At 41.0% G+C, this 11,573-nt stretch overlaps 2 protein-coding genes across 2 annotated transcripts in view; both read left to right on the top strand.

Moving 5' to 3' along the window:
* The first annotated feature begins 1,135 nt into the window (after window positions 1–1,135).
* cdk5rap2 (CDK5 regulatory subunit associated protein 2) overlaps window positions 1,136–11,573 on the top strand; it is a 32,709-nt gene continuing 22,271 nt past the window's right edge. The window contains 9 exon segments of the mRNA XM_038734437.1: window positions 1,136–1,327; window positions 4,603–4,658; window positions 6,042–6,103; window positions 6,924–7,034; window positions 7,534–7,610; window positions 7,801–7,924; window positions 8,301–8,473; window positions 8,567–8,714; window positions 8,937–8,990. Of these exon segments, the coding sequence (XP_038590365.1) occupies window positions 1,275–1,327; window positions 4,603–4,658; window positions 6,042–6,103; window positions 6,924–7,034; window positions 7,534–7,610; window positions 7,801–7,924; window positions 8,301–8,473; window positions 8,567–8,714; window positions 8,937–8,990 (858 nt within the window). The 5' untranslated portion in view covers window positions 1,136–1,274.
* On the top strand, window positions 8,997–11,569 carry LOC119914906. The gene has a single exon (XM_038734438.1). The coding sequence runs from the start codon at window positions 10,382–10,384 to the stop codon at window positions 11,486–11,488; it is 1,107 nt and encodes a 368-aa protein (XP_038590366.1). The 5' UTR covers window positions 8,997–10,381; the 3' UTR covers window positions 11,489–11,569.

The raw sequence follows: 11,573 nt of genomic DNA, 5'->3' as shown, positions 1-11,573 counted from the left end.
TGGGGCCTCAGACAGTTGTCCACATTGCTCAGTTGGTAATCCTGCTGTGGTTTAGCCTGTTATAGGAAAAAAGGGGAGCGGTGGGTGTGTCACAGCAACTCATAATGATGGTCATGATGTGCTTGCCTTGGACACAAGTGTTGCTTGTGTGTGTGAGTCTGGTGTGTGTGTGTGTGTACATATATATATATATATATATATATATATACACACCATAAGGCTGGCAACTTTGTATAAATAAAGTACAATAGCTACTATAAGGCACATCAGTTTGGTAGATGCAAAACTCGCACACTGCATCTGAGGGAAGTTGTGAAACTGTCCTCTATCCTTGCTGAAATAAAAAGTTATACCACTTGATGTCGCTATTGTTGTCTGGATAAATATCATGTGGGGCTGAACCAGCTGTTTACTGATGTCTCAGACGTTTCCTGAACTTAGCTAAATGGGTGATAAAATACCCAGACTGCAGTCATTACCGTAAACTGTACTCCAACTAAATGTTATAATTAGCCGACTGGAGCAAATGTTAATTATTCCACGCCGTCATGCAACACACCCATCACATTCGACACACAAATACAAATTATAAAGAAATCTATGTCCCTCTCTTGTAATCAGTAATTACGCTGCTTATTTATACTCCTAGTATTTGTATTATGTCTTCTCCCTGACCGTGATGATCTTTGTAGTTATGGATTCTTTGGCCCATTAAATAAAAACACGTCACTTTTTCTTAGAAATGTGTTGTCAGAGGGGCTTACGCGACTACATGGCTGGACACCAAAGCAGCGAAGTTCTTCATCCAACAGCGTCTTTATTTTTGAGCCTCTATGTTCCTCCCCAAAGTGTTTGTTTTGGCCAATCGCTTTGTCCCAGGATCCACCCAGTTTTATGCTGCCTTTTCACTGCTCGAAAATTCAAAATTTTAAAGTCACAAACAATAAACTTGCCATGAAGCAGCATTGTGAACAAATACGGAGACATGGTGTAATACAATATTAGCGCACAGCCCTTGGTGTTGTAACTTTACATCGTCATATTCATATTTTTAAGGCATCTACTGTGATGTTTCAGTCGTATATTCACATATTTCATACAGAGCCTGAAGGCATCACAAGTTTCCAACGTGCACAATGGTGACGTTTACCATATCATGATGGCGGTAGCCTGGACTATTTTGAATTCCGTCCCGCTTTTTGATTTTAACACTACGTCTAGTCCGTGAAATGTCTTTTTATTCCTGAGAAAGGAAAAATAACTCAACTGCTATCATGGATTCCGTCGTGGGGGACGATTTGACGCTCCCAGTTGACATCAACGGAAGGTAAACCCGCCAGTGATAGTTAGCGAGCTAACGCTAGCTTGTAAGTGCATTGCTTTACGATATAACGTTAGCTAACACTAATCCGAAATCAGTAAGTAGTTACCGCTATATGGGCCCTGACTATTATCTGGAGCAACACAGAAAAACTCAAGTTGTCTTTGATGTAACGTTAATGCTAAACTGACTAACTTACCTTAGGTGCGTTGCCAGTAATTAACATCAGTTTCTATAGCGTAAGGTCTCATGAGAAATTTACTTAGTCTTGTTTATTTGTTAGTCAGTTATCTAACATTTGGATGATTATTTGTAACATTTCACAACTAATATCATTTTGTACTAACTTTAACCGCTAACAATCTGTATTATCGTTAATTACATAAGTTAGATAATGATCCAGTTAACGTTAACGTTAACGTTATATGTTTATATTAGGTTGCTTTTGTTTAGTAACATAACGTTAGTTGACTAACTAACTAAGTTAACGTTATATAGTTAACGTTAACTAATGGAAAACATTTTTCTTACGAGATTTTGATTTTATCAAAATGAGCAAAATCTTCATATAAAAATAGTAACAGTTTTGTGCCGCCAGTTTCACTCAACCAAAAACAGACAGACCAAAGTACGAAGTTATTTGGGTGCAAAAATCAAAATGGCCCATCCTTCACTGATAAACCAAAAGTGCTGTAGAAACATTGGTGCAGACAGCCCGTCATAGACTAACGTTACTAGTAGTATAAATCATATTCAGCTCATGGGATGCTGCTGTGATATTACTGGGATTGGTAGGTCTGCTTGCTGACCTGTCATCCAGAGAGTGTAAGAAAGCGGAAATTATATCAGAGCCTGTTTTCAGCGGGGTTCAGACTGAGGCAGCAGCGACGTCTCCCTGCACACCTTTGTACAAAATGTGGAGTTAACATTTCTCATTTTTCCTCCGCGTGCTCTCCATGATATGATAGGAGAGTGTGATTGTGGTAAGTTAGGTGAAACTTACATTATTAGCTTTGCTCTTAAGTGCTCATGCTGGTTTAGTTTGTGCTTATCATAGCTAGTCTGTAGCTCTGTCTGCTCCGCTGGGAAGCTAGTTAGAGCATCTCTGTGTTTACGTTTGTTGTGTCTTTGAATCGTCTCCTTTTTAAATAACCTAGCCCCGCTGAGGTCTGTGTCAAGTTTTCATCCAGGTGGTAAGCGTGCCTCTGTAATTCAAGACGTTAGCTGATATGTGTGGTGTGAATTACTTATTCGGTAATTCTGAAACCTGATTCAGGTTTCAATTTTAGTTTTAAAATATAGCTTTGCACACTGTTGTTAGTCGCTTCAGTTATTGTTGTTTTTTCATTATCTATTGTAAACGGTATTCTCGTGAGCACAGCTGTTTGTCTCAAGCATTTGAACAACATGAGGAAGAAAATGAGGAAGTCACTGTTTACAGGCTCTTACATTGTTTCCACTTTGTGCTGCAGGGGTTCCTATAAATACAGTATCAGTAACACTGAAACAGATGTGTTTTAATGTCATCTATTATTTATGAGTCAATCATTTAGGACATTTTCCAAGTTATTTGACATGTTTATGCTTGGTGCATATTATCATGGCTCTTGTTGTAGAGTGCTTCCTCTCCATTAAGACAGGAAGGGGCATGTGAAACCTCAGTGATGCAACAATTCAACACATTTTTACTGACTGGTGTTTTGGGGAGGAGTATTGTGCTCCTGCTGCTCATGTGCTTTATGTTTTATTTTTCACATTGTGTTACATAGAGTATTCCTTTGCATTAAAGCAGTGGTTCTCTTTTAGATGTTTATATTACATAAAATGTATGAAACCCATGACCATAATAGTCATACGTTCCTTTCACTTTTGCTTATGGATGGAATTACAGTGAAAATAAATTATTCTTGTGTTTGCTGGGGACCCACTGGAACCCCCTCAAGGACCTATGACTATGAGAACCACTGCATTAAAGAGTCTGTTTATGTTATTGATCAGTGTAAAAAATCATCCTGATTACATCCACTGTGATTCAATGTTGGGAAAGTCCAAGGCGGCTGAGCGATTCTTTTATCTTCTTTTCTCCACTGTACAGTTGTACAGTTATGTTCTTTCATGTTGGTTAACATTGAAGTGTTGGCTGTCAGAACAAAACAAAAATGGGGGAAGTTCATTATAGTTTATTGTTGCACGCAGTGTGCAAGCTATACATACATAAAGAGTCACGGGCAGCCTCGGAAAGGAATGAAAATGGAAATCCGAAACAAATAGCAACTTTGATGTTGTTAAAAAAAAAAAGTCTAAATAAATTTAATTTGCACATACAACTGCAAATACATGTTTTTTAATTGGTTTATAGTAATAACATTTTTGGATTGTTATGACACTCAGCTAAAGCACAATCTGCTAAGTTCTATATACAAAGAATATAAAACATCAATATCTAGACATGAAATATAATCAACTCATGCTGGAACTGTAGATCGTTGTTGAGGAATATACCAGAGAAGCACAGAGTGGCTGAGCTTCCACTGCCAGGGGAGGTATGAGAGGTAGTTATGCAATGCTATGCTGCATATTATATATTATTAGACACAAGGGCCAAGGTTAAGAGACATGAGCTTGGACCCAAATAGTTGATGCTTTTTTTATGCAAGTAATTTCCCTATTAAGACAGATTTGTCAGAAAAAATTCACACTATTAATAAACAACATTAGCACAGCTGCAAGTGATTCATTTTGTATTGTGGTACTACAGCCGTGGTTCCTTTTGTGTCATTGTGATCTAGATGTGTGTTGCTGATGTTTGGTGCATTGTGCCGAGTCTGTGAGTGCCGCCACTGTCCCATCACTGTGTGATGCTTAGCTGATCAGAGTCACAGTAGTCTACTTGTCTCCCAAAGAAAGCCTTCTCCGTCCACTGGTTTGTCAGTTTGCTCTCCTCCTGTCTGTCTGAACATGAGAGGCTGCCAGTGGCACATGGGCTCACACACACACTAAAAGGGTTTCTGCCAGAGTGGATGTAAATGAAGCAGAGTCATTCTTAAGCTATTTATGGAGCGTTCCTCAGGCTCAGTGGAATTGGCCAGCGTGAGTAATACATAAACACCGCACATTCATGTTGTTCAAAGGCCATAATGATCATTGTATGTGTGTGTACATTGAGCATGGTTCCTGTGATTTAAAAAAAAATGTGAATTGTCCTTGAATGTGAATGTTACCCTTTTCCATGTATTCACAGTGACTAGGCTGCATCGCTAACAAAATGATTCTGTCCCCAGCTGCAGACTGCCAGACTCCATAGATGCTGGAGAATATTCTTCAGACACCATGACAGGTACAGGAAGACCTTCTTTTGTTCTACTTTTGTTGTTTTTCTTGTTCATGTTGTGTCTCCCCCTGTGTATTAATTAATGCTGTGTCTCCAAAGCTGTGATGAGGGATTAGCTAGATGCTGTTAATTAGCTAATCCTGTTTCTAATTCATTGTCAAGCTCTTGTAGTGTGCCAACAATATACTCAGCGCTAGGACAATACACCCAAGCCAGTAAACAACTGATTTATAGATATCGGTCAGCATTTGTTGCCTTCTCTCAAGTTGGTCATGTGGACAAGTGCACAGAGACATCCATACAATACACTGACGACTGCAGCACTGTCCAGCTAAACAGTAAAATTATTCTCTTGACAAATCTTTTAAGATCAGGAAATATTGTGCGCGTGTTTCAACAGCTGTATTATAGAAAAAGGACCAAAATAAAGGTTTGTCCTCTGTTTACACATTGATTAGTTGGGTTGGACAATATGATGAATGTAGATTATATACATTAGTCAGCTGGCTGAGATTCTACCACATGTTCATACAATGATTGTTGTTTCTTGTTGTTGTTTATTCTGACTATTCTGTATTTCTATTTAAAATGTAACTTGTCTGCCGTCTTGGCCGGGTCTCCCTCGGAAAAGACATTTCAATCTCAAGGGATTTCCCGGTTAAATAAAATAAAATGATACCAATATTTTTAGTGTTTGGGTGCATTAGGACATATGGGAAACCTCTTTATCCATTTAAAGTTGCTCATTGCATTTTTAGATCAGAGCCTGTCAGTGGCAAAAACAAGCGCTTTAATAGACGCACTTTGACGGAGGATTACGTAGCAGCCCTCTTTTGCTGCTGCCAACTGCAGTGCGCTCGCTCAGTACTGGACCAGTTTCAAAAAACATTGTCCCAATTAGTTACATAGACACAAAAACATGATGAAATAGGGTCCAGGTTGCAAAATACCGAACATGCCCTTTAAGGGTAATGAATACCATCTGTAGAGATCTAGATTTATGTTTACATTAGCAAGACATCTCTCTGATTTTGAAATAAAATGTACATAAACAAGAAAGTGATCCAGAGGGGTGATGAAGCTCTTCCTGTCAGGCCGTCAAACTCTGAATCAGGAGTTAGTGTTGTGAAATGTGTCGACGAGTGTTACATGATCAGCTGTGGGCTGCTTTCAACTGGTCTAAACAGGGCAGCTCTCCAGAAGCTGTCTCACCTCTGATGCCTCTGCACTGAAAAACATTTCTGCTTTCTCTTTCTCATTTTGTCTCTAAAATAAACAGACGAGGGGTTATGTGTTATTCTTGTAAGCAGGGTCGAACTCTATGCTATGGAGACTATAGTCAAGGTTTGACACAAATGAGTAAAAGTTTATCACTTTGTTGTTTTACAGCTCCATCCTTCCCTGAGAAGATGTCCCCAATCAAAGCTCTAACCATGAAGGACTATGAAAACGTGAGTGATCAAGTGGCACGATGTTTCTTAAATTTGAATTGCGATGTAGTGATGTAAAGTCTCTTGGATCGTCAAAAGCCAATTTTATATAACATACAGGTTAACTTAAGATAATTTATTAATGCTATTAATTGTTACTCCATTGAAACACTAAGTGTGACAGTATGAGGCAATGCAGCCAGTGGTACCCCACCACAACAAACAGGGTGTTATCATTTACTAAACCTGATCTACAGTCTGACTAAAACAAAGCCACGCTGACCATTTATGGATGTGTGTGTGTGTAGTAGGACTGAGATGTGCTAAAGCCTATATTTCAGCATTTGAGTGGAATGCATGCTCAGATTTTTTGGCTTGTGCTGCCTGGCTGACTGCATGATTAGAGGTTTATGGATGGGTCCAGACTTCTGCCTCCCCCGCCTTTGAGAGTCTACCCAACCCCCATTACCAGATGTACGATGTTCTGACCCTGCAGCACAATGATTCACAGTCTACTTCACACACAAATGCACTCAAACACACATACAAGCATGAAGGCCTCCCTTCATTTTAACAATAACCATACGCATGATCCTTTTCTGCTATGTAAACATGTTGTCCCACTTTTTTCCACTGATAAAGTGCTTAACTGCTGGTTTTCTTTGACCCAAATTAACCTTCTTATCAATTAATATACGTAAAGTGAATGCATAGATTTCATTTTTGGTGATTTTCATTTTTGGGAGATTAAATTGCTTCATTACAGCTTTTTCAGTAAATTGTTGTTGCTTGTTTAGTTATTTTCCTGTATATTAAAAATGTATTTATCAATCATATGCAGCAAATCACAGCTCTGAAGAAAGAGAACTTCAACCTGAAGCTGCGCATTTACTTCATGGAGGAGCGTATGCAGCAGAAATGTGACGACTCCACTGAGGACATATTCAAAACGGTGTGGTATTTACTTTAGTATGCAAAATGCAATTATCTTAGTCATACATTTGTGTGGCCCCTCAGTGCCTTAATGTTTCATTTGACTCAGTGTTTCCTGCCAAGACTAATTGAGATCACAACTTCAGCTACAACAGCTGGATTTTGTTCAACCAAAATCCCACATTTATGATCTTAGAACAGCCGTTTTGCCGTTTCATTGTTATTTTTTTGTTTTTTTTTTGTCGAGTGAGATGTAAAAACATTGGAATCTCCTGGTCTCATCAGGGCGACTTGTGTTTCTTATGTTTTCCATTTTTGAGGAATGAAGTGTCATGTAAGAATGTTATTTTTATGTACACACTCTAAGACAAACCATGAGATTTATTAATTTGGTTATATTAATGCAGCTGTCAGGGAGAACAATTTACAATACTCTTTCACTGTTTGTGCCAGTGTTTTTGTGATGACTCCAGATGTGCAGTTTGTGCTATAATGGACTGGATGTTGTCTGTTTACAGAACATTGAGCTGAAGGTGGAGTTGGAGTCTATGAAGAGAGATCTGGCAGAGAAACAGGAGCTACTTGTGTCTGCATCGTGAGTATTGTTTCCTATACAGTCCTGTTGTGCTAAAGTTCACTGAATTCACGTGTTGGTGTCATTTTAAGAATTCAGACGCAAATAAGCTCTTACTTGGCAAGAAGATCTTGTGGTTGCCCAGTGGCGAAAATGTATACGAGAGCTAACGTAATATAAACGTAAATCCCCCCTTGTGAATGTTTTTCAGGAAAGCGTTGGAGAGTCTGGCTGGCCGAGAGTCCGGAGAACCTCAGCGTTTCAGAGAGCAAGCTCAGAGAGAGATGGATGCACTTCGGGATGCATTCAACAAGAGGATAGCTCACCTAGAGCAGGTGAGTCAAAAAATTATTTCCGCCACCAGAGTTGGTATCATTAAGTAACTTTTCAAATACTTAATTTCATCTCCAATAAAGTTGTTTCCTGTCTTGAGATTGTTTGAATAAGCATAATAACCAAATTGTGTTCATGTTCATTGTTAGTTTCACTCACTTTTATATTTTTTTGAACCCCACTCCTTAGTCTTATGTTCACATTGTTGGTGAACATAATCTGCAGAGGAAAGATTTGTTCAAATAGTTTTTTGACCCTAGTTATCCACTACGCAGTTCAGTATAAAGTTGTCTTGTGTTGACAGTATTAACAATCAGCTTTGGATTGGTGATAATTGCTTCGGCAGTTGTCTCACTCTGTCTTTTTGCCTCATGTCAGTGTCTGCGAACGGCAGAGGAAGAGGTTGAGAATATGGCAGCCATCGCAGAGCAGGAGAAGCTTAAGAATATTAATATGGAGAAGCAGCTCCAAGCTCTGGGTCCACCGAGCACCTTCACTCCTGTCCCCAGCCCAGTCCAAGACCTGCAGCTGGCCCTGCAGGAGAAAGACAAGTAGGGACACAAGAGATAAGCACACATTAATATGTTTATTTTTCCCCTATTAAGTGTTTCAAATGTTTATTTGTTTGTTTTTGCTCACATCAGTATCATCGAGCAGCTCAAGATCACTTTAAAGAACCAGGAAGCCGTGATCCATCAGAAGAAAAGGGCAGACATGGTGACAGACGCACCATCAGCTGACTGTGTTAAACAGCTGTCTGATCTCATCGCCAAGAAAGATCAGGAACTTGAGGTACAACTTTAATATGTTGTCATATGGGAACTTTCTCTCTGTAATGGCACCAAAATGTAGAGCTACAAAATATTTTACATCATTTATTGCCATGTTGCCATGAGAACATACAGTATGTGCTATATTCAAAGAAATTCAATTTATTGCCACAAAATAACTAAAACTCAGTTTCAGCGCTACTTGAAAAGACATTTGAGTGACCTTTGACTGCCCGTTTTCCAGGCACTGAGGGACGAGCTACATAGAGGGAAGGACCAAACAACACCGGACCATCAGGTGGGTGTTGTGTTTATTTCCTCTCTAATTCTCCTTGTGGTGTGCCATAAAATGACTACTTCACATTGACACTGACCTCTGGGTGACCGCTTGGCCTTTTTTTTTTGGATTCTTTCCACCTAGCCATGATGATGTGTTTTTGTTGTTTTCAGTTTTATGACATTCTGTTTCTGGCAATAGTCTTGCCTCAAACCAAAAGCTAACTCATTTAACTGCATTAATGTGTCAAGTCATTCAAACCTTTGTTCTTTGCTGGGTGCACAAAGCAGGTGCTGTTGACTTCAGAGAATTGTTGTTCTGCTGATCCACAGGAAATATACTTTGGCATGTTTTATGGCTTGCTTTGTTCCTCTGTGTGCCTCCTGGTGAAGTTTTATTTTTGTTCCCTGCTGCAGTAAAGAGGGTGTGTACTCTTTGCTTGTTGTGGTAATCTTGGGTTGTCTAATGTTAGTTTCACAATAGAAAGCTTGCATCATTACTACTTGATTAAGGAGGGAGTTTGGAGTAGTCCCTTCTAGTGCTCCTTGATCATCCTTGGTTGTGACTGAGATACTATTGGTGAAAGTACTGTGCTGTTTTTATTGAGAGTAGAAAGCTGTTAGTTGGGCAGTGTCCATGGCTCCTCATCAGGCCTTGACGTCTGGACTCAGGTCACAGTGTTAAGACTGGATTACCATGCTGTCTGGAGGAGTTCCTCTGAAAGTTATTTATGTCCATCCTTCTTTGTTACAGGGGGAAAAGCAGTGTAACCTGCCAGTGTCAGATCTGCACAAATGAATGATCTGCCTGTATTGCAAAGGATTTTGAATGATTGAGGACACTGTGTCTACCAGGGATGCGTTTGGGGCATGACAGGACTTTGAGTGTGTTTAAGTGTTACACCTCTCCAGGATAGAGGTGTAATGGAATGTGTGACAGAAATGATTGCCAGCAAACACCTCTTCTAATCTTAATGGGGATGTTCAGAGTTAACGCCAGGCAGGAAGGACTCTGTAGGAATGATCAGCCACTGCAATCTTTACCAGTCTCCTAGAGAAGCATCAGGATGGCGCCGAACTGATGATCTCACTATCGGGGGATCTGGGAGGATGTTTTCTAGAGATGGTCTGGCACTGGGCATAACACAGATCACTGCAGCAGTCCTAGAGGATTTGATCTGATTGAATATGTGGGGGAGAGTGGAATAGAGGCGGGAGCAGGGATTATCAAAGGCTTAGGGCTTATAGTGCTCTGCACTCAGTCATTCTCCTCTGTGCGTCTCTCGCTGATGCAGTGAGAGAAAATGATAGATGCCTATTCCTTGGTTGGCAGGCTGATGACCACTGGTCAGTGAAAGGCTTTTTGGAATTGTTTTAAGAGGGCAAGTCTGGAATCGAAAGATCTAAGGGGCCATGAGGGACCCGTGCCGTATATGTGGTGTTCGTGCGGTGGGAAGCCAGTGTCGCTGGATCTTCAGCTCATCAGAAAAGAGGAAACTACAAGTCATCTTGTCCCATGTTTTGGGCCGGGAGCTGACTCGAGATGGTCGTGGAGAGTTCCTCTGTGGGAAATGTGTGTTCCAGTTAGAGAAGGTGGTACAATGTGACGTCACCATCAGCCAGCTGCAGGATGAACACAGCAGTCAGATCCAGAAGCTGCAGGCGGAGAAAGACCAACTGATCCAGTGCATTGTGCACATGTATAAAAAAAACAATCCAATCCTGGACAAGAGTGACTTGGAGAGCACCAGTGGCAAGACACTTCTCAGGGCCTCTGGAGGGGGCAGTCCTGATGATGAGCCTGTTTGTCAGCTGGCCTCTGAAGGACAGCAGATCAGGGAGAGTGGTAATATGGAGAATCGCATGAAAAGGTGTGTGAGTCTGGATCAAATTGTTAGTAAAGGGTCATTCTCAGGGCGCTCAGGCCTCAGGAGCAGCAGGCTGGGATCAGCGGCAGGGCTTGATTGCTCTATGAAGAGCTTTGGTCTCCGGGGCACACGCAACCGCTCACAGAGCATGTACCTCGACCTGGTGCACCGTAAGGGCATACTGCCTAGACCTGGATTCAAAGGTCGCTCCACATCCCTGCAGTCCCTCAATAGAGACTTTTCCTCAGATACCCCTCCAGACTCTCTACCCAAACTAAAACTCAGAGAGGCCAAGGTGTTTGTTGCCAGACATGGTGCCGTTGATGACCCAGGAGGAAAGTTTCAGGCCAGAGCACTCCTCCGCCGTTCCTCAAGTGAGCCTTCTGTGATCTCTGACCTGATCCAACTCCTGCGCTGCATCTCCAAGCAACAGGTCTCTGCCCCTGCAGGGAGCCACATCCCTATCCTGAAGAGGTTAAATATTGGACTGCACAACCCGCGAGCCAAGCGCAGACACAGAGAGGCAGAATGGAAGTCTCTGCAAGACCTTACAGAGGAATTTGATGATGAGTACACTCCTGTCAATGTGAAGGTAGTTCCTTTTAGTAATCCCAGCTGGGCAAAATGTTACAGCACCGCTAATGAGCTGTGACAGACAGCAGGTTTATTTAACATTTAACATTGCTGGTAATAATACATTTTTTCCCTTTCCTGTTTTGTGTGTTCTCTGGATTTGC

Source organism: Micropterus salmoides, unplaced genomic scaffold (genome assembly GCF_014851395.1).
Source record: "Micropterus salmoides isolate LMB-PRFRI ecotype aquatic unplaced genomic scaffold, ASM1485139v1 Ms_hic_scaffold_20, whole genome shotgun sequence".
NCBI classification, from domain to species: domain Eukaryota; kingdom Metazoa; phylum Chordata; class Actinopteri; order Centrarchiformes; family Centrarchidae; genus Micropterus; species Micropterus salmoides.
This window is presented reverse-complemented; position numbering and strand designations above follow the sequence as displayed.

Bases quoted from the DNA above. Each gene is read 5' to 3' on its own strand.
- LOC119914906 (XM_038734438.1), top strand. From the start codon at position 10,382: ATGAGGGACCCGTGCCGTATATGTGGTGTTCGTGCGGTGGGAAGCCAG.